Below are 23863 nucleotides of genomic sequence, written 5' to 3'. Positions count from 1 at the left end.
AAGAGGAGAGCAGGAGAAAGGAGGAGGGGTGAGAAAAACAGAGGAAGAGATGGGGGAGGGAAAGAGAAACTAAAGAGGGAATGGAACAAGAGAAGAAGAGAGAAAAAGAGATAAGGGAAGGAGGGAGGGAGGAGAGGGGAGAGAAAGAGAACAAGAAAGGGATGGACTAAGAGCAAGAACAAGAGAGAGAAAGAGAAACGGGGGAAAGAGAAAGTGAGGAAGAAAAAGCGGAAGAGGGGGAGAGGAGAAGAAGAGAAGAGGGCAGAGCCCGAGCCTTTAACATTGGAAATTTTCTTTAGCCCTGAACTTTCACATTGGAAGTCTCTTTCACCCCTAAAGCCTTTCCTTCCTCTCTGCCTCCATCTTGAGGAGGATCCTGAGGCCAGCCTTTCTTTCTCCTCTCCAGGCTTCACTAGTGACTCTGGACTTCCTCTGTTGTGCCCTTGAAGCTGGTATCCTCTCCTTCCTCTTCCCCCCTTTCATGTGTTATCTTGCCCCTTTAGATGTAAGCTGCTTGAAGGTAGGAGCTGTCTATATGAACTTTGGCTCATACTCCCATATTTAACACTATGCCTGGCACATAAGTGCTTAATAGATGATTGTTAACTTAACCTGACTGCTTTTACAAGCATGGTCAGAAGGAAACCCTATTCTGTGATCCCCCCACAGCTCCAGCTATCCTAGAGGGTGGAACCCTAAATAATTGGCCTTGGATCAGAATTTCTCCCAGAGCCAAATTGGAAGCTGGAGTCAACCTTTCCTCTATGGGATCATCCAAGATCCCCAGGTTCCTCTTTTGTTCCTGGAATCAGACACAGATGTACTTGAATGTGCTTTTCGATGTCCACTTGGCTGTGTTGAGCTGCCCTGACCCTGTTGATGTTGCTGTATAAGCAGCCGTAGCAGAGCTAGTTATATCCCACAAAGTTGGAAGGGCCGCCAAGACACGTCCATTCTGGGGAAAACGTAGGAAAAACCAGCCTGGCAAAATGCTGCAGATTGCTTAGTCTGTGTGTTCAGTACCTAAAATCATACGAGCTTCCCAGTGACATTCAGGGTCATGATAATTGAGGGGGTAAAAGATGTAACCCTGTGTATTTTAATGCCTCTGCCAGTGAATGACTCTGTGGACTAATAAACATAATGGACCCCATACAGCAGCAGGAATACAGGAATCAGTAGATGGGAGCTCTTCAAGAAGGGAAGCAGAAAGTAAATTATTGCACCTAACATGACGCCATTGCATGAAACTGTTTGCCTAAAAGCCTCTCTCACCCTGTTTCTTCCATCTCATCTCCTCTCTTAGACAACATACAACCTCAAATGGACTTGGTCTCTCTACAGTCTCTATGCTGTTTCCTCACTGTCACACTCATTCTGCATCCAAGCCTTGCCATGCCTTTCTCTGACACTGTGTTTCTAAGTTTACTCATCCTCCAAGCCTCAGTTTAAGTCACAGTCTCTTTACCACCTCTCCTCACTAGTCCTGTCTACACCTGTCTGTCCCTTCCTGCAAACTCGAGTAGACATTACTTATATGTCTTCCTGTGCCATTTAACATTTAGTGTTATGTCATCCTCTGTTTGGTTTGTATGTTTTTAATGTGACCTCTCTAGGGGCAGGAACCACATGTTTACCTTCACCTGTATTCCCCCAAAACTTCAAGCATAGAATGTTGCCATAAAATAGGCCTTCATATGACCTCCATGTTAATGTTCCCAGTTTTTTTTTCCTGAATGGCACAATCATTATGTGGTGCCTACCAATAAAATGATGTTTCACAAATTTGGGGAATTATAAATGATGGAGATAGGGCAGGAAGCCAGAAGTGGGAAAGCTAAGGCAAGACTGGGAACAGATTGAGGTCCAGTGTGGGAATAGATAGACCATAGAAAATGTCAGTGCAGAGGTGGGAGGGACCTTGAAGCCATTTAGTTCATCCCATCCCCAAAAGGAATCCCCACCGCTTCTGCTTGAAGACTTCTAATGAGAAAGAACCACTACCTCCCTAGATAGTCCATTCCACTTTTATTCAGATGTAAAAGTTAGGAAGTTTTTGCAGATATAGAGATAAGGAATGGTATAGGGAACTCCCAGGTGAGGAAAAACCCTCTACCAATACAGCCCAGTACCTTTTTCTACAACTTACAGCCTTAGAGAGTTGCCTAGATTAGGTGACTTGCCCAGGGTCACAAAGCCAACATGTGTCGAAGGCTGGACTTGAATCCGGATATTCCCAGTTTGGAGGGTGGGTCTGTATTCACTGCACCACACTCCCTCTCTAATTTAAAAAGCTACATCTGTCTGCACCTTGCCCCTTCATATTCTGAGGCCAGACAGGGCAAGTCCACACGTCATGCTTTAAGTCACTTAAAGACAGTTACCATTTGCCTCCTGGGTCTGTTTTTTCTCCAATTTAAACATCTCTCTTTCCTTCCGCTGATCCTAGTTCCCCTCTTCTCAATACTTGCCAGCTTGTGTCCCTCTTAAACTGGGTTGCTCAGAACTGAACGTAACATCTCAGATGTGGTCTGACCAGAGAATGTACCATCTTATTCCTGGAAGCTATTCCTCTCTTAATGAAGCCTAAGATTGCATTAGCTTTCTGGTTGCCACATCACGCTGATGACAGTTATTGAGTTTATAGTACACTAAAACCCCCAGGTTTTTTCCAGCGAACTGCTGTCCACCCATGCCTCCCCTGTGCTTTTCTTGTAAAGTGGATTTTTAAGATCCAAGTATAAAGTTTTACATTTATTTTTTCAGAATTTCATTTTATTCGATTTGGCCCAAAGCTCCAGCCTGTAATGACCTTTCTGGATACTGACTCTCTCATTCAGTCTCAGTGATCTCTCCCCATTTAGTCTCATCTGCCATTTTGATTAGCATGCCTCTAGCTAGAGAAAGTCATGAAACTGCCAACTGGGTCCACTGTGAATGTGTTACATAATCTCACCTGGGCTCTCATTGCAGCAGGACAGTTCTTTTCTATCTCCCTAATCTATTGGCTCTCCCACTCACCAAGCAGCTAATCTATCCTTTGAGTCTCTCAGGGAAACCCTTCTCCCACCCTCCCAGCTTACCTCATGATTCACAGAAAAAAAATTGACACCATTTGCTTAGAGTTCCATCTCTTCATCTCACATTACACAGATATTTTCCCCTACCATTTCCTCCTTCACCCCCATATCAAACAATAAAGGTGACCCTTCACTTTGTAAAGGCTCCCCTCTCTCCATGCATCTTCGCTCCCCTTCCTGCCATGTGTTTTCCAACACGTTGCCTCTTCAAACATCTTTATTCCCTCCCTAATCCTCAGTCTCTTGCTGTCAACTGGCTTCTTCTGGCTACCTACATGCTCATGTATCCCCTGTCCTTAAAAAAAAAACCCTCACTTGGTTCATCCATCCCCACTGGCTCTTGATCTGTATCTCTCCTCCGTTTCTCAGTTAAACTCTTTGGGAAAGCCATCCACCTTCAGTGCCTGCACTTCCCCTCCTCTCACTAAACCCTCTGCAGTCTTGTTTCAGACATCATTCAACTGAAGCCACTCTTTCCAAAGTGACCAGTGATCTCCCCGTTGCCAGTTGCCTTTTTACTCCCTCCTCCTCAGCTTTTGACACTCTCCGTTCCCTTCTTCTTCTGAGTACTCTTTCTAGTCTGTGTCATCATGATGCTGCTTTCTCCTGGTTCTCCTTCTACCTATCCGACCACTCTACCATCTCACTTGATGTCTCATCCTTTCCCATGGATTCAGCATAGATGATTCCTGGGTCTATATACTCAGTCCCAATCGCTCTCCTGAGCTCCATTTTCACATCACCAGCTGTCTTTTGCCCATCTCAAATTGGATGTTCCCTAGGTAACTCAAATTCAGCATGTCCAAAACTCCTTTTCCCCAAATTCCCTCCCCTCTTCTCGACTTCCTGATCACTACTGAGGGCACTTACATCTTTCTGTCACCCAGATTCCCAACTTTGCCTCCCCCATCTAGTCTGTTGACAAGTCCTATCATTTCTGCCTTCACATCTCTCCTGGATTCATCCTCTTTCTGCCTAGTCACACAGCTGCCACTATGGTGCAAGCCCTCATTATCTCTGAACGAATTCCACACCTGGACTATTACAATAATTAGGTGGTGCTGTGGATAGAGCACTAGACCTGGAGTCAGGAGGACCTGAGTTCAAATCCAACCCCAGACACTTACTAGCTGTGCGATCTTAGACAAGGCACTAAACCTCTGTCTGCCTCAGTTTCCTCAACAGTAAAATAGAATAATAACAGCACCTACATCCCATGGTTGTTATGAACTTAGCATAGCACATAGTAGGTGCCTAATGAGTGCTTATGTCCTTTCCTTCCCTTTTTGCCTCCTTTACAACTGGTTGGTCTCCCTGCTTCATATCTTACTCTACACCCTACACTTAGCTATCCAAGTGATTTTCCTAAAGCACAAGTCTGACCATGTCACCCTTCTAATGGCTCCCTATTGCCTCCATGATCAAATATAAAATGCTCTGTTTAATATTTAAAGCCCTTCACAACCTGGACCCATCCAGCCTTCCCAGCCTTTTATATTCTTAGTTCCTTCTGAGTATTCTCTGACCCAGCTGATGGTCTTATTCCTCCAACACAGCTATCATTCTTCCAGATGTGTACCTTTCCCCCTCATCTCCCCTGCCTAGAATGCTCACCTCTGTATTCTGGCATCCCTAGCCCCCTTTAAGACTCAGCCTAAATCCTCCCTTCTGCGAGAGGCCTTTCCCGTTTCCTCCTAACTGCTAATGGCACCTCTACAATCACCTTCCACGTACTGTGTGTGTATGTTGCATGTATAGAGCATACAACAAAGGAGGGACCTTGTTTTCTACTTTTTTTTTTTATCTCAAGGGCCCAGCACAGTGCTCAACAACATAGTAAATGTTTAATAAATGTTTGTTGATTTACTGACTGATCTTGGCTTTACTCATTTTACTGGCAAAAATCATATACAGCACAAGGCCAGACCAGTTCTCTATAGCCCTCCACTGGAGATCTCCCACCAAGATGACGTCCAACTATTAATGACCACAGTTCTGAATTCATCTCGTGGTGTTATTGTCTAGTTCAGAAGTATTGAACACATACCCCACAACACTCCTGAGTGCAGGCCAAACCAGCTTGAAATCTAATTGGGAAATATTTAAAATAAATTAATTAAAATATGTATATATGTATATATATATATATATATATATAAACACATGTGGTTTTCTACACCAATATGTGGTCTGCAGGGGTCCTTATGTATAGTTTGGTGGCCCCTGTTTCTCTTTTCAGTGCAATACCACTGGTCTAGTTCATATCTCTCCATCTTTACCATAGAATTTGGTGGACAAGATAGAGAGAAAGAAGGCCCAGATGGCAGTATTCAAAGCCAGACCGTGGAGAAGAAGCCTGGGTGGCTGGATGGCAGACATGAGACCAGGCCCAGGCTTTTGACCTCTTATTGTTACTATGGCCTGAGTCTTGAAATTAAGGGCCTTCATCCTCAATCTCTGGCTTCTTACAACGAAATTTTGCTTCTTCCTTTTTCATCTAGGACACAAAGTCTGAGGCGAGTTAATCTCTATTGTATAGTTCAAGGGGTAAAATTGGTTTCTCTATTTATTTTTTAAAATCCACTTATTTAAAAAAAACCAACAACATTTGGCTCCCATGCTTTTAATTTCTTGCATTTGTTTGTTGTTTAGCTCGTTATTTTAAACCCATAGTTATGGTTTGCCGCATGTCAGTGCACTCTTTTTCTCTAAAATGTCAAACAGGGATTTTTCATGGGCAGTTTGGGGTTTTTCCAGAAATTACTCATTTTAACAGAGTGTGTTTTTCATCTCTTTGTTTTATGACAAAGATAGTATGGATGTGGTGTGAACCTTTTATTTTTTTTCTATTTGTCCCCTATCCAGAGCCCCAAGCTCTTACATTAGCCCTAACCCTATGTCTTCCATTGATTTCTTCCTTAGGTGCTAGAGCTGTATGACTAGCATGCTTCATGACTACCACCTTTGCCCACAGGTCCTTAAGATGGGTTTATTTACCTGCTGTCCTTTTATTTTCCAGGCAGAACCCTTGCTTGGTGACCAGAGCCGCCTGTATAGATATCCTTATCCTGTTGACTCGCTGCCTTGACGAAGCCCCAAAGGGAAGCCAGCCAGGTATGACTCACCACATGTATTTTGCAACTCGATTTGGAATCTTTACAGGATTTGCATCCCATTTTGGACTCCATGCTGTGTGGGGGGGGTTGTGTTGTTCTTCCACCCTGCTGCTTTTTTTGAGTCTAACCACACATCACATGAAAGAGGGTCAGTTCTATCATTCCTCCACTGAGACACCTCTCAAGAAAACCAATGGATTCTCAAAGTTTCCATTTCGTTCCTTTTCAGCCCTTTGGGCAAAGAGTATAGACCTAGACTTTCTGTCTTTTAAAGGCTTTGGGAGGACTTTTTCCTCGTAGGATATTTTCTTTGAAAGGGCATTTGGTTTTGCTGTATGGAGATAGTGAAGCTATCTTCATTTAATACCATAGGCTAAATATTTAGTAGTCTGTCTCAAAGTCCACCTCTGAAGTAATGCAAATAATAATTGCTATCTGAAGGCCTTGGCTTCAAATATCTTTCCCCTGCATATATGTTTCTGGGTCCAAGCTTCAAATAATTTTAATTTAATCTTGATTCACAAAGCTGCTCCCTTAAAATAAAAGGGGGGAGGGCAACTCCAAATAAAAATGTTTCTTGATGTGTTTATATAAGAGGCCCCAGGAAGTTGCCGTACATGAGTTCCAGGCCACAGACTGAAACTGATTTTCATCAACACAAACTGGAATGCAGCATAATGAGCCTGTGACTGGTTAAAATCAGCCCCTTCTAATTGATTAGGCCTGTCTGAAGGCTACAATTACAAAGACAGGTTCCGAGCACCAGCATGCCAGTCTGTTCCTGTGTTTCCTTGTCTATGATTTGTTGTCTTCAGGAAATACGTTCAGGCTGCTAAGGTCCAGCCCTGTCCATATGGAATTTTGTTCCCAAATTCAAATGAATCCAGAGTGCATGGAGGAGACCTGAAGCTACCTCACCCAGATCTATATGTCTTTGTCCACAAAACGTTCGTGAGACACAATGTTGATGCCCTTACCTTCTATGGGAGTTCATGTTAGGTTCCATGCATCCTACCCATCTTGCTTGCATGAATGTTGGGGTTGTACAGAGATTAAAAATCTGATATCACCAAAATTTTCATTTTTAAAATGGGATCTTCTATCATTCTGTTTTGCAATAGAAAATCCCACACCATGGCATTACTCTGTTTCTCTGTATGCCGTATATGAACCCATTCATTTAACAGAGACTTACTAAATACTTCCTATGTGCAGGATCTTGCTCTAGGTGCTGGGGAGGGAGGATGGAGGATATAAAAATGTATAAGGAACAGTTTCTGCCTTTATGGAGTTTAACAGTCTTACATACATATTATAATAGTTTGTAGTCCAGTCACTTTTCAGTCATGTCCAACTCCTCATGATCCCATTTGTGGTTTTCTTGCCAAAGAGACTGGAGTGGTTTGCCATTTCCTTCTCCAGCTCATTCTACAGATGAGAAAACTGAGGCCAACAGGGTTGAGTGACTTGCCCAGGGTCATACAGCTAGTAAGTGTCTGAGACCAGATTTGAATTCAAGTCTATAAGAATAGTAATACAAGGTATAATGTGAAAATATAGTAAGAAAGACTTAAAGTGATTTAGTGATTCACTCATTCAGTTTTATTGAATGCCTTGTATGTACAATACACTGTTCCCTGTGTTGGGAGGAGGAAGGCAATTCCTTCCAGATGGGAGGAAGGGACATCAGAGAAAGCTTCATGGAGGAGATGGGTCTTAAAGGAAGGGTTAGATAGGTGAAGCCGAGAAGAAAGGACATTTCAAGTGTAGGAAACTGAATATAGAAAGTATAGAAACAAGAAAACAGGGAGTGTGTTTGGAGGATAGCTGGTAATCTAATTTGTCTGCAGTATTATATGTATACAGAGGAGAGGGAGTAGTAAGAGATGGGATTGGCCTTGGTGTATTGGGGGGCCCAAATCATGTAAGGCTCTGAATGGTAAGCAAAGGAGTTTGGATTTTATTTGGCAGGTAATGGGGAGCCACTGAAGATTCTTAAGACAAAAAACTTGATGGTGGGAGGAGGCAGGTTTAAGAAAGATTAATCTGGTGGCATTGAATGGAGTAAACTGCAGGAGTAATCCTTAGTGGGTAACTATGACAGTCCAGACAAGAAGTGATAAGGTCCTGAAAGAGGAGGAGATGGAGGAGAAATGTGTTACAGAGACAGAAATGGCAGGTCTTAGCATACAGAGATGAAAATAAGGAGATCACAAAAGTAACTCTGAGGGTTCAAGCTTAGTTTGCAGAAACAGGGAAATGCTGAAAAGAGTAAACAGTCATAGGATCCTAGATTATGAGCTCAAATTTGTATATACTGAGTTTGAGGAGACAGCAGAGTACCTAGGTGTAGATGTCCAGGGTACAGTTGGAATTGCTAGGGAGAGAGATTAGCTCTAACAAGAGCTAGCATTTATATAGTACCTGCTATGTGCCTTATACTGTCCTAAGTCCTTTTACAAATAGCATCTCCTTTGATCCTCACAACAACCCTGGGAGGTAGGTGCTACTCTTATTCCCATTTTACAGTTGAGGAAACTGAGGCAAACATGCCCAAGGTCATGTAGCTAATAAGTGTCTGAAGCCATATTTGAACTCCAAGTCTCTCAACTATTAGGAGGATGTCCTACCCTTACCTTACAACATAGGTCCTTAACCTAAGGTTAACTTTAAATAGAGCTAGAGACAGAGACAGAAGGGGGGGAAGGGTATATTTCAGTATAATTAATTTCCTTTCCAATTTTATTTTTTGCATTTAAAAATTTCATTCTGAAAGGGGATCCTATCTACGGTCTGTGAGCTTTTTAAAATATATATATTTTTTGATAACTGTATTTTGGTATAATTGATGTCCTTTGCAACCTTGCATTTTATTTTATTCATTTAGAAATATTATTTGAGACTGCCAGAGTTGTCTATGACCAAAAAAAGGTTAAGAAGCTCTGCTTTAAGGCACCAAGTAACCCTCTTCTCTGATGGAAAACTTAAAGCACTATATACATGTTTCTCCTTGTTGTTTTTTCTGTGGGTCCCAGCTTATCTGTCTCAAGACATATAAGGTCCACATGGCTCTCAATACCAGTGAAAGAATATGGCCTGTTTGCCCTGTAGTATACAGGAATGCTTTGGCAGGGTCCACAGGTCTCCTCCTCATCAGGTCTCTGTGCCTCTCCACTCCTTGGTACACATGGCTCCCTACTGTGGCTCTAGGCATTCTGAAGCACTTGGGTTTGCTGCTTCCTGTTATGACTCTGTTAGCATTGAAGTGTCGCTGTTTGGTACCTTCTCCTCATGGTTCCTCTTGGAGCTATGGAGGATGCTCAGGCCTCTCTGAGTGTTGTGAGTAGTTTGGCGTCTCCGTCTTCTCTCGTCCTACTCTACCCCCTTAAGTCCAGAAGCAAATACCTTCCCACACATCTGCATCCGCAGTGAATGAGGCAGGAGAAGCTAACCTGATTAATAGAATATGTTTGTGTCATGGGTGTTGCTCACAGACAGTTCACAGCTATTATCAAATGCATTACAGATGTTACACATCTGTTATCTACAAATGTGTTTAAAGGAGACTTCTTCGTTTATCATTATTATTTATCAGTAATTATGTGGAATTTCTTAAGTATGTAGAAAATATATATCCCTTTGTCCATTGGTTTGCCAAAGGCTAGCTTTTGAAGACCTGTTTAGTATTCTCTGTAAAGTTTCCTACCACTTCATCCTTCCTTCCTTCTCACATTCATCCAGAGCCTGTAGTCTATTCTACATAATTTAGCATGCAATTAAAAACTGTTGGCTTATGTTATTTAACAGTATATCATGTATGTTCATTCTGTCACCCTAGTTAGATTTCTGAGATGAAACCATAACATAACATGATTGATTTTTAGCAAACATAACAGAATTTATACCTTTGAATTAGTGTTATCTCATGACTCTCCTACCCTTGTTTTCATTTTGAAACTCCTTGTTATTATTCCGCATTTTGCTCCTTTTCACCAGTTTCTGACAAAGAGGTGACTTTTCTTGCCAAGGCCAATCCATCTATGTGCACCCTTGATCTCATCCCCTTTTTACCTTCTCGGGTAGATTGCCCCTCATTGTCCTTATTCTCTTCCTTTCTCTCTCTCTTTCTCTTCCTCTCCCTCCCTCCTTCCCTCTGTGTGTGTCTCCTGCTTCTCTATTGCTTTCAAACTTGCCCATCTGCTTAGCTTTAAAGAAAAAAAGAAATAAACCTTCACTTGATCCTATTAAGTTATTCCTTAAACTATCATTCTATATTTTTCCTCCCTTCTCAGCCAAACATCAAGGAAAAGTTTTCCACATTCACTGCTTCCACTCTCTTTCTTCACATGTATTCCTTGACCTTTTGTTATCTAGCTTTCTACCTCATCGCTCAACTGAAGTCACCAATGATCTCTTTTCTTTTCTTTTTTTATTTTGGTTAAACCTCCATTTCACTTTAATTTTTTTCCTTTCTTTTCTTTTTAATTTTTTTTCACTTAATAGTATTTTTTCAATTACATGTAAAGATAGTTTTCAGAATTCATTTTTATAAGATTTTGAGCCTTCAATTTTTCTCCTTCTCTCCCTCCTCTTACCCCTCCCCAGCATTCTGATATAGGTTATACATGTACAATCATGTTAGACATATTTCCACATTAGTCATGCTGTGAAAGAAGAATCAGAACAAAAGGGGAAAACCACAAGAAAGAAAAAAACAAATAAAGCAAAAATAGTATGTTTCAATCTTCATTCAGACTCTACAGTTTTTTCTCTGAATGTGGATAACATTTTTCATAATGAGTCTTTTGGAATTGTCTTGGATCATTGTATTGCTGAGAAGAGCTAAGTCTATCATAGCTGATCACTGCACATTGTTGCTGTTACTGTGAACAATGGTCTCCTGGTTCTGCTCACTTCACTCAACATCAGTTCATGTAAGTCTTTCCAGGTTTTTCTGAAATCTGCCTGCTTATCCTTTCTTATAACACAATAGTATTCCATCACATGCATATACCACAACTTGTTCAGCCATTCCCCAACTGCTGGGCATCCCCTTAATTTCCAATTCTTTGTAAAGAGCTGCTATAAACATTTTTGTACATGTGAGTCCTTTCCCCTTGTTTATGATTCCTTTGGGATACAGACCTAGTAGTAGTTATTGCTGAATCAAAGGGTATGAACAGTTTTTATAGCCTTTTGGGCATAGTTCCAAATTGCTCTCCAGAATGGTTGGGTCAGTACACAACTCCACCAATATGTTAATATTCCAATTTTCCCACATCTTCTCTAACATTTATCATTTTCTTGTTTTGTCATGTTAGCCAATCTGATAGGTGTGATGTGGTACCTCTGAGTTGTTTTTGATTTGCATTTCTCTAATCAAGAGTGGTTTATAGCATTTTTTTTCATATGACTATAGATAGCTTTAATTTCTTCCTCTGAAAACTGCCTATTCATATCCTTTGACCATTTATAAATTGAGGAATGACTTGTATTCTTATAAATTTGACTCAGTTCTCTATACATTTTAGAAATGATACCTTTATCAGAAACACTGACTATAAAAATTGTTTCCCAGCTTTCTGCTTTCCTTCTCATCTTGGTTGCATTGGTTTTGTTTGTGCAAAACCTTTTTAATTTAATGTAATCAGAATTATTCATTTTGTATTTCATAATGTACTCTATCTCTTGCTTTGTTATAAGTTCTTCCTTTCTCCATAGATCTGACAGGTAAACTATTCCTTGTTCTCAAAATTTGTTTATGGTGTCACCCTTTACGACTAAATCATGTGCCTATTTTGACCTTATCTTGGTATATAGTGTAAGATGTTGATCCATGCTTAGTTTCTGCCATATATTTTCCAGTTTTTCCTGCAGTTTTTGTTGAATAGTGAGTTCTTATCCCAGAAACTGGAGTCTGTGAGTTTATCAAACAGTAAGTTACTATAGTCATTTAATACTGTGTCTTGTATACCTAAACTATTCCACTGATCCACCATTCTATTTCTTAACCAGTACCAAATAGTTTTGATAATTGCCACTTTATAATATAGTTTTCAATCTAGTTTAGCTAGGTTACCTTCCTTTGCATTTTTTTCATTAATTCCTTTGATATTCTTAACCTTTTGTTCTTCCATATGAATTTCATTATTATTTTTTCTGGCTCTATAAAATAATTTTTTAGTAGTTTGATTGGTATGGCACTGAATAAGTAAATTAATTTAGGTAGAATTATCATAATTTTACTCTATTAATTTGGCCTACCCATGAGTAATTGATATTTTTCCAGTTATTTAAATCTGACTTTATTTGTGTGAAAAGTGTTTTCTAATCATGTCCATACAGTTCCTGGGTTTGTCTTGGCAGATAGACTCCCAGATATTTCATATTGTCTACAGTTATTTTAAATGGAATTTTTCTATCTCTTGTTGCCAGACTTTGTTGGTAATATATAGAAATGCTGATGATTTATGTGGGTTTATTTTGTATCCTGCAACTTTGCTAAAAGTTGTTAATTATTTCAAGAAGTTTTTTAGTTGATTCTCTAGGATTTTCTAAGTATAGCATCATGTCATCTGCAAAGAGTGGTAATTTTGTTTCTTCATTGTCTATTCTAATTCCTTCTATTTCTTTTTCTTGTCTTTTTGCTAGCATTTCTAGTACAATATTGAATAACAGTGATGATAATGGGCATCTTTGTTTCCCCCCTGATCTTACTGGGAAAGTTTCTAGCTTATTCCCATTACAAATAATGCTTGCTGGTGGTTTTAGATAGATATTATTTATCATTTTAAGGAAAACTCCATTCATTCCTATGTTCTCTAATTTTTTTTTAATGAGAATGGGTATTGTATTTTGTCAAAAGCTTTTCTTTTTGCATCTATTGAGATAGTTATATTATTCTGTTAGTTTTATTATTGATATGGTAAATTATATTATTAGTTTTCCTAATATGGAACCAGTCCTACATTCCTGGTATAAGTTCAGCATGGTCATAGTATATTATCCTTTTGATAAATTGCTATAATCTCTTTGCTAATATATTATTTAAAATTTTTGCATCAATATTCATTAGGGAAATTGGTCTATAATTTTCTTTCTCTGTTTTGACTCTTTCTGGTTTAGGTATCAGTGTCTATTTGTGTCATAAAAGGAATTTGGTAGGATTCCTTCTTGCCTATTTTCCCAAATAGTTTATATAGTATTGGGATGAATTGTTCTTTAAATGTTTGGTAGAATTCACTTGTAAATCCATCTAGCCCTGGAGGTTTTTTCTTAGGGAGTTCATTGATGGCTTGTTCAATTTCTTTTTTTTTAAATGGTGTTAATTAAGCATTTTATTTCCTCATACTAATCTGGGCAATTTATATTTTTGTAAATATTCATTCTTTTTACTTAGATTGTCAGATTGATAGACATACAGTTGGACAAAATCCTAATTATTGCTTTATTTTCCTCTTTATTGGTGGTGAATTCTTCTTTTTCATTTTTGATACTAGTAAATTGGTTTTCTTATTTCTTTTTTTTTTTTAAATCAAATTAGCCAAAGGTTCATCTATTTTACTGTTTTTTTTTTCTTCAGTTAGCTTTTACACTTCCTTTGCCCTGTGGCCAATTCTTCTTTTCAAGGAGTTGTTTTCTTCAGTGGATTTTTTTTCACATTTGGCCAATTGTATTTTTTAAGGAATTGTTTTCTTCAGTTGCTTTTTGTCCTTCCTTTTCCAGGCTGTTGACTCTCTCTTGTGTAACTCTCATTTCTTTCCCCAATTTTTCTTCTCTCTTATTTGATTTTCAAAATCCTTTTTGAACTCTTCCAAGAAAGTTTTTTAGGCTTGAGACCAATTCATCTTCCCCTTTGAGGCTTCACATGTAGGCATTTTGACATTGGTATCCTCTTTTGAGTTTTATGTTATGATCTTCCCTGTTGCCATAGTAGCTAGAATTCTATGGTCAGAGCTCTTTTCTATTTTTCACTCATTTTTAGCCTATTTTGTGATTTTTAAAGTTGACTTCTGCCCCTGAGGCACAGGAGGCACTGTTGCAAGCTTCTTGTGCTGGGGGCCAGCGGCCTGTTAACTGGCTTTCTGTGGTGGGGCTTTAGGTACTGGTGTAGCCTGGCCTAGTCATACCTGTTGTGCTGGGAGTTCTCAGGCTGGCAGTTTGCCTTCTGTACTAGGGCTGTACCAGCCTCACAGCTGGCTTGCTGTGCCACTACCCTGTGGTTAGTACGGCTGTGGTTGCTAATCTGTACTATGGCTAAGAGCTTTCTCTGCTGGCTTGACTGGACACTGGCTCCACAGAATTGAGCTCCCCTTTTATCCAAGTGAGACAGACCTTTCCTGAAGTCCTTCTATATTATCTTAAGCTGTAGAATTGTTTCACTCCATCCTTGTAGCTTCTGTTCCAGAATCTGTGTAGAGGCTTGATTTAACATTGTTTCTGAGGGAAACTGGGGAGATGCGCTCAGGCAACTTTCTGATTTTCTCCACCATCTTGGCTCTACCTACCAATAATTTCTTAAATGCCAAATCTTATGGTCTTTTTTCAGTCCTCATCTTTCTCAGCCTATCTAGTGAATTTGCCATGGTTTACCACCTTCTCCCAGATATTCTCTTCTCTGCATTTTGAAAACACCCTTCTCTCTTCACTTTCTTGTACCTCACTGCTCTGGTCTCTGTCCAGTGAGGCTGGAAAGTTAGTTTGAAGCCAGGTTGTGTAGGGCTTTCAAGGCTATGACTTTATATTTTATCCTAGAGGTAATAGGACATCACTGGAGTTGATTAAGGAGGGGAGTCACATGACCTGATCTTCACTTAAGGGAAATTTCTTTGGCAGGTTCTACTGTAGGTAGGATCTACTTACAATGGTGAGAAATGTGTGGCAGGGAGACCAATTAGGAGGCTGTTATAATAATCTAGGAGTGAGATGTTGAGGCCCTGAACTATGGTGCTATGTGTGAATGGAGAAAAAGGGGTCAAATGCAAAATATGTCATAAAGGTAGAAATGGTAAGTACTGGCACTTGACAGGACATGTGGGGTGAAGAAGAGTGAGGAATCCAGGATAGTACCAAGATTTTGAACCTGGGAGACCACAAAGATGGTGGCAGACTTTTGACAGAAATAGGGAAGTTTATTAAGGAGGCAGAGTTGGATGAAAAGAATGAGTTCAGATTTGAATATGATAAGTTGTCTTTGGGACACCCAGTGTGAAATGTCCAGTAGGCAGTTGGTGATGTAGGACTGAAGCTCATGGGGATCCTTTTTGTTGTTGTTGTTCAGTCATTTCTGACTCTCTGTGACCCTGTTTGGGATTTTCTTGGCAAAGATACTGGAGTGGTTTGTCATTTCCTTCTCATTTTACAGATGAGGAAACTGGGGCAAACAGGGTTAAGTGACTTGCCTAGGGTCGCTCAGTAAGTGTCTGAGGCCAGATGTGAAATCAGGAAAATGAGTCTTCCTGTATCCAGGCCCAGCACTCTATCCACTGCAGCCACCTAACTTTCATAAGCGGGGTTGAGGGAGGTAAATGGTGGAGTCCTAGGATTAGATTTATATGCCTCTGTGAGTCACCTTCTTAGGAATGATAGTTAAAAACCTTTAAGAGCTGATAAAGTAACCAGGAAAGAGAAGGGAGGGAGGAACCAAATATTTATTAAGCATCTTTTTTGTGTCAGGCACTGTGCTAATGCTTTATAACTATTATGTCATCTGATCCTCATAACAACCAACCCTGGGAGGTAGGTTCTATCATCATCCCTATTCTACAATTGAGGAAACTGAAGCAGACTGAGGTTAATGGTAAATAAGGAGAAGAGAAAAGAGAGAATGATAGAACTTTGAGGAAGGTCCCCAGTTAGTGGGTGTGATATGCATGATAAGCTACTGAGGGAGACTTAGATGTAGCCATCAGACAGCAATGAGGAGAACCTAAAGAGAGTAGAATCAGGCAAGTAATAACAACAATAATAATACTAACAGCAGCTGGTATTTTAAGTACTTTGTATAGTACCTTAGGGTTTGCAAGTGTTATCTCTTTTAATCCTCTTAACAATGCTGGGAGGTAAGTACTCTTATTATCTACATTTTACAAATGAGGAAACCTAGATTAAATGATTTGGGCAAGTTCACATTAATGTTAATGGTATATATGATCTTCCCTGCCCATTAATAGGCCTCAGGTGGAACCCATTAAGGGAAGTTTGCTTAGGGGAGGCTTGCTGGTAGGGAGGCTTTCACACCTTTTCTTAATTTCTAATTAGGCAGTAGGTCATGAGGGTTGTGATGCCCTCTGACCCTGAAGAAATATATACTCTAAGGTTAGCATTTTGCTTTGGGGCTCACTCTTTGGAAGAGTGTTTTTGTAATTTGACCAGCTGACACTCTGAGTAGCTGTTAAGGAGCCCCCTGACTTTGAAAAACCCAGATGTTGGTGCTTCTCTCTCTGGTAATTATGTATGTATTGCCTTGGTCAGAAAGTTGGATCTGTCTGTTGATCTGTACTAATTTCTCAGACAGTTAGAAGCCCTGTCTGTTGGTTTTTATTTCTCTGCCTGGATTTTGTCTATTTTCTCTGTTTGGATTTTCAGGGTGCTGACTTTTCCACTGAACTAATGAATGCAATTAAAAAGATTGTTGACCCCTGTAGTGTCAATGCAATATTTGCAGTGCCCAAAGACCGTGACTATAAGTATCACATGAAGGTCGATCACAAAATATACCAGATTCTCCAGATAGAGGATAGAACTGAAGCATTTATTTAGACACCAGAAAACCAAATCCCCAAACCAGTAAGCCAATTCCATCATAGTACCAAAGATATTCAGAAGCTATAATAACACAAGAGCCACAGCATCCTTTAGCCTTCCCACAAATCAATATGGGATCAATATTTACTCACAAACCTTTCTATCTCCTTAATAAGTATCCTCTCCTCCAAGGATCTGGCTACCTCTGAACCAGCTTCCTGTGGGCTCTGCTCTACCCTTCAGCAAACTCCTCCCACCACAGGCTCCATGTGACCATACTCAGCCTATTGGGGACAGAGTTTACTTTCAAAGCAGGGGAGGTCTTCAAACTCCCCCCTTAGGTCTATTAAGGGGCAGGGAAGATCTTCAAATTCCCATTCCCATTACAGGCCCTTAAACAGCTATCTTTCCTTATAAAGCAGATCTGAGAACCTGTGATCACAGACATCCTGGGTATGCCAGTGTGGTTGCTGCTACAGTGTCTAAGGCTGGAGTTGAATTCAGGTCTTCCCGAATCCAAGTCCAGCACTCTATCCACTGAATACCCAGAGAAGAAACAGTATCCAGGAGGAAAGGGGATAACAAAAATGTCAAATCCAGCACATAAATGGAGGACAAGGATTGAGGAGAGACCATCAGTTTTGACCTTGAAGAGGTCACTGGTACCTGGAGAGAACAGTTTCAGTTGAGTGATCAGATGGTCATGAGCTGCACTAAGGGCAGAAGATTGAAGGGCAAGTGAGAGGAGAGAAAATGGAGGCAATGAATGTAGAGAGAGCCTTTTTCTGGAAGTTTGGCACAGAAATGGCAGGAGAGACAGAACAGAAGCTTGAGGGGATAGTGAAGAGGAGTGAAGGCTTTCTTTTTTAAATTTCATTTTCTAATTTATGGCATTAAAAAATTTCTATAACAGAATAAAAAAAGATAGTTGAGCGTGAAACTGCAAATCTATTATATACAACTTACTATGATATATATATGATATGATATGATATAGCTTTCTTCCCCCCCACCCTAGAGATGACTACCATTAGACATAAATATATGTGTGTATATATGTGTATATATATGTATATACATATGTAAAATCATTCTGTATATTTATCAGTTCTTTTTCTGGATGCAGATTGCATCTTTTATATGATCATGACAGAGTACTATAGAACATAGAATATATAGATATATGTAATATAGACTAATATATTAATAAGATAGAATGCTATAAGAAATTATGTATGAAGGCTTTTTAAGGATGGGGAGACTTGGGCATGTTTGAAGTCAGTAGTAAAGAACCACTTGATAGGGAAATATTGAAGTTTGAAGAGAAGGAATGATTTTGTATAAAATCTACTGGAGAAAAATGGGAGGAGATGGGGTCAAATGCATCTAAGTGTTGGCCCTACAAAGGAGAAGGGCTGCCTTTTTGTTAGACTAGAGGAAAGGAAGAGAGAATGGGAGATGATATCAGAAGATGAAGAAAATGGGTGATGAGGAAGCTCATGGTCTCAGATTTTTTTCATTAAAGAAGAAAGGTTCTCAGCTAGGAGAGGTGGCATGTTTGAGGAGGAAAGCATAGATTTAGAATAGCTTCTGTGGGGAGTGAAGTAGGGCATCAATTGAGAAATAAAAAGAGTATTGTGATGGTAAAATCCTAATGCAGTAGCTATATTGTCATTGCTGGAGAAAGAAGTTGGTAACAGAAATTTTTACAATTTCTTTCCATTTTGGAGATCCTTGTCCAATGACCGACACATCCCTGACTCTCAATGGACTTTGTCCATTGAGATAATCCTGGAAAATCATATCAGTATTGACATTCACCATCTAAATTGTGTCAAATGACAAAAAAGAAGTTGTAGAAAAATGGACTCTTTAAAGAGGCAATTAAAGAGGGGTAGAGTTGGTTTAGATCACACATCCAAATGCAACACAAAACATCATTCCATGGGACATCGGAGACATGGTCCTCATGTTGCAACATTCTGGACAACCATTTGCACTAGGAAGATAGTTACACCTCATGGGCCAGCACCAATTATTGCAGGGACTCAGAGGTAGAAAAAGTCTCCTAAGTGTTGGTAAGACCCTGGTAACCCTTAAGTTACACAAACATCCATGTTAGTATTTGGTGATTTCTGTGTAAAGTTGGGTATTAGAAAAGAGAACCAAAAATCTATTTTAAAAATATGCTTCAAGACTAAGGTATAAGAGAGGCCAAACAACTGCATACAACAAAGAAGTTTAATGCATATGTAGAATAAATATTTTGTGCAGAAAAGCATCAAAGCCTCTGGTGTTGGTACACATGGAATAAATTAAGCAAAAAAGGAAATTTATGCTGTTTTGAGAAGGAAGGAAAGAAACAAGCTTTTAGTAAATGCCTACTATGTTACAGGCACTGTCCTAAACATTTTATGAAATATTTGAGTCTTATAGCACAGTAGGTGCTATTATTATTTGCTTATTATTATTATTATCAGTGAGGAGACTGAGGCAGAGTTTAAGTGACTTGACTAGGTTACATAGGTAGTAAGTATCTGAGGCTGGATTTGAACTCAGGTCTTCCTGATTTCAGGTCCAGCACTCATGAGAATCATTTCTGAATCAGATGTCAACATGGAGCCATTGACTTTTTAGAACAAAAACCAAAATTTAGAAATGGCTCCAAACTGCCGTGTTTAAAACAGTTATTCACATCAAAAGCTGCCATGTCCCAGCAGCCTTCTCACCCTGGAAGATGCCTCTGTCCCTCCAGGCCCCTCTTCCATTTGGTGGAAGCGCCCAGGCCAGCCATGCTTGTTCTTCTGTTCCTTTCCTGACTCTATTTCTGATTCCCTAGACTTTGCCACCATGCCCCTGCTGCAAGTACCTTCTCCTGATTCTCGCCTTCAATTTTTTAGCATCCTTTTCTGTGCTGACTGCCCTTCTTAAAATAGGAACTTCTTGAGGGCAGGGACTTGCTTTCTCTTTGCTTGTTTTGCCTTCCCAGCAGTTTAGCCCAGTGCCTGGCACATAGTAATTGCTTTGATGACCCAGCTTGATGTAAGTAATTTCCTCTTTCTGGGTCTTAGTTTCCTCTGCAAAATGAGAGGATTGGGCTAAAAAATATTCCAAGTCCCTTGAGGCACTTCCTCCCTCTGTTGTCTGCATCTTTTTTCACATGGTTCCACATCACCCTAAGATCCCATCCACAGTTCCCCAAAAACACACCTCCTCCAACCATAGAAGGAAGCAGTGTGACAAACATTTATGCTGAGGTTTTGGGAAATTAGTATCGGGACGATTTTTATTTTGAAAGAGGAACCTAGGAAGAGATTACTTAATCTAAAAGACTGAATTTATAACGGGAGAATTTCGCAATAACAGTAGCTGGTGTTTACCTAGCATTTCAAGGCTTATAAAAAGTCACTTTACATACAGAATCCTATTTGACTCTCACAAAAACCCCTGAGTTATATTGTATAATTTTCATTATCCCATTTTGCAGAGGAGAAAACTGAGGCCCCCAGGAGGTTAAATGATTGTCACATAGCCAATTTTATTTTTTAAAAATCTTTGTATTTGTTAATTTGTACAATTAACATTTTCTTGCACAAAGTAGAACAGAAAAAGATGAAACTGCACATCTCTATTACGTAGAACTTTTTCATTTTAAGTATATAAGTTCAACATATGCTTTATTATTTTAATAGCATTTTATTTTTTTTCTAATTACATAGAAAGACAAATTTTAACATTCATTAAAAAATTTTGAGTTCCAAATTTTCTCCCTTACTTCCCTCCTTCCTAAGATGGTAAGCAGTTTGAAATAGGTTATATATGTTTTTAATCATGTAAAATATATTTCCGTATTAGTCATTTAACATATACTTTCAAAGCTGTCCTGATTATGTTTCCCTTCTGGCCTCCCTTCAGTTTTCTTCGTTGCATTCTTAGTAAATGCCTGATTACTCACTGACTCTTTCTTTTGGGAAACCCTGTTGATAAACAACCTCTCCCAACTCTCTCCCCTCCTTGGAAAAAAGAAAAAGAGAACTTTTAAAATAATTATGCATATTCCAGCAAAACCAGTTCCCACACTGTATCTGAAGAATGTATAGTTATCCCTTCCACATCAAGACTTTCCCCATTGAGGTTTCAATATATCAAGGGTCGGCATAAGAAATTAAATGGGAATTTGGGAGGATTGTAGAAACTCAGAAATGTGTAAAATATATGTATAATATTGTACAATATCCATATATTTTATCTTTTAATACCATAAGTATACACAATTTCTTTTTTAAAGGTAAAATATTACCAAATAACCCAGATTTTTCAATAAAGTACTGTAAACACCCCATAAAAGAAAAAGGAAAAATTCAGATTTCTACTCTGGTATGAAGGGAATGCCAAAAATTTTGCTGGGATTTTTCAGATCGAAGGGGTGCCATAGCCCTAACCCCTGTGATTTGAAAGGGATAATTGCATGTCTTGAGGGCCTCACCTTTTTGCCAGGTGAGTAGCATGTTTCATTAGTGGTCTTCTGGAATGTGGTTGCTAATCATTTCACTGATCAGAATTCTTATGGCTTTCAGATATTGTTGTTGCATTGTTATTGAACTGATTGTTCTCCTGCAGTGTCCTTTGCCTTTGACTGTGTTCGCTCATGCTGCGTACCATCAGGTGGTCCCAGGTTTCTCTGAAACCATCCCTTTGTGTGCATGTAGCCAGTTTCTTAGCCTGCTTCTAAGTCTAGTGCTCTTTCTGCCATACCAAAGGGGAAAGAAGAGATTTGGGCATGGGCCCCCCTTCAGATCATACCATGCACATGACCTCTCCCCCACCCCCACTCCAAGGAAAGGCCCCTTTCAGTGAAGGGGGATGGAGAGAGAAGGTGATTAGAAAAGCTTCAGATAATGATGTGTTTGTTGTAATCTGAACTTTCATCTTGGTACTTCCCAACAATTTTGAGGTTCCCCCATCACCATTAACTTGTTTTTCCCTCCCATTTCAAATCATGAGTTTGTTTGGGTTTTAGAAGCTGTTTAAAACCACAAGGACTCTCAGTCCCCAATTTCTTCCCTCTTCTGAATCTGACTGTCACCATCAGTATATCAGTTTCTCCAAGAAGAAAATTATAGCTTCTGAATGGGATTGGTGGGGGTGGTATTTGGAGGAGAGGCTTGTAATTGAAGCAGTGACGAGGCAGGCTGCTCCCACGATGGTCTGGGAATGGAGACACAAATGGAGGATTTTAGAAACTTTCTGGAATCCTAATTGGTCACCACTTGAAATTCCAGTGCTGTTGTGTTCCTGTGTGAAAGCAACATATTGCTTCTGGGCTAAAGGCTTATTCCCGTTTGAGTGAATGAATGAAAACAGTTATTTATTAAGCACTTACTATATGCAAAGCACTATGCTAAGGAGTATAGGAGAGTAAGATAGACCCTGCTCTCAAAGAGCTCCCATTCTAATGGGAGAGAACACATATGGAAGGTTTTAGCAACAAGTCAGATGGAAAAGTCCTGTGATCCTTAGGTAGTGGTGTTGTTCAGATGGGTTTTTATTTTTTAATAGTGTCATACTCTTCATGACCCCATTTGGGGTTTGGTTTGGCATTTCCTTCTCCAGCTCATTTTACAGATGAGGAAACTGAGGCAAACAGGGTTACATGACTTGTCCAAGGTCACATATCCAATATGTGTCTGAGGGCAGATTTTAACTCAGGAAGATGAATGTTCCTGACTCCGGGGCCCAGCACTCTATGCACTGAGCCACCTGTCTGTCTCCAAAATTGAATATAATCTTGTATCCAAAAATATTAAATTCTTTCCTCTCTTCCCTGTTTGTTCCTAATAGCTAACAATTTTAAATGTCTAAGGCACTTAAAGATCTGCAAAGGATTATCTCATTTTATTCTCACAGTAACCCTGGGAGGTAGGTGTTATTATCACCCTTATCTTACAGATGAAGAAACCCAGGCACACAAAGTTTAAAACTTTCACAGGATCACATGACTAGTTAAATGTCTCAGGCTGAATTTGAACCCAGGTCTTATTGATTCCAGGCCCAGACTTCAACACCTGCCTGCCTGTTCATACATCTGTACATACACACATACGGACAGGTGGGATTCACCTGCTTTATCTCACTCCTAACAATTGTTTGCAGTGTCTACTCTTCTTCCAACCAAGAGGGAATTTAGATTTAGAATCATAAGGGAATTCGGAGGTCATATAGTCCTACATCCACATTTTACAAATTAGGAAGCTGAGGCCCACAGAGGTTGTGACTTCTCCATGATCACAGAGAAGTCCTCAGACTCTACACCCCCATCTTTCCACTTTGACTTACCCCTGTCATTGCCTTTCTCTCTTGGAACTAACTTGGTCAGTCAATGAGCATTTCTTAAGCGTTCTAGATGGTGGACCCACGCCTGGAAGGACTTTCTAGAAGTAAAGGGAGCTTACACCAAATGCTCCATGAGCTTTCCTGCCTGAGCTTCCAGATTTATACTTTTCTCAAGGCTAGCCTTTCTCTGCTGTTTCTTCTTCTCCTCCTCCACACCTCCTCCTGTTTCTCTTCCTTCTCCTTTTCCTCTACTTCCCCCTCCATCCATGTGAAGGGTCATACCCTCACACTAGGGTGCTCTGTCCAAAGGAATATAAATTTTGATCAATTATGCTTTGCAAAGTATCTTGGGGTTTGGAGGATAGATTTATTTTCTTCCCCATTTATTCTATCATTTTTTTAAGCTGGGACAATTAACTCTTTTGTCTAATGTAGTTTTTTTATGATATCTTGAAATATAGCTCTGGAAAACCAGGCTTTGATAAAACTTGTTGGGATCCAAAGGATGCTACTTGACTATACCTTTAAACCCAAATCACTCAGGATCTCACTGATTGGTCAGTAATAGGTCCCAGCCCAAGCCTGGGC

The 23863-nt window shown here is 39.7% G+C and overlaps 1 protein-coding gene across 2 annotated transcripts in view; it reads left to right on the top strand.

Annotated features, from left to right (window-relative positions):
* THADA (THADA armadillo repeat containing) overlaps positions 1 to 23863 on the top strand; it is a 460437-nt gene that overhangs the window by 337776 nt on the left and 98798 nt on the right. For both annotated transcript variants that reach the window (XM_069071596.1, XM_069071597.1), the window contains exon 31: positions 6100 to 6194. In XM_069071596.1, the coding sequence (XP_068927697.1) occupies positions 6100 to 6194 (95 nt within the window). The remainder of the gene's footprint in view (positions 1 to 6099; positions 6195 to 23863) is intronic.

Source organism: Petaurus breviceps, unplaced genomic scaffold (genome assembly GCF_028583685.1).
Source record: "Petaurus breviceps papuanus isolate PSGF00001 unplaced genomic scaffold, PetGlider_PUasm1.0 90842, whole genome shotgun sequence".
NCBI classification, from domain to species: Eukaryota; Metazoa; Chordata; class Mammalia; order Diprotodontia; family Petauridae; genus Petaurus; species Petaurus breviceps.
Note: the sequence above shows the minus strand (reverse complement) of the source record. Positions and strands in the feature narration are given on the sequence as shown.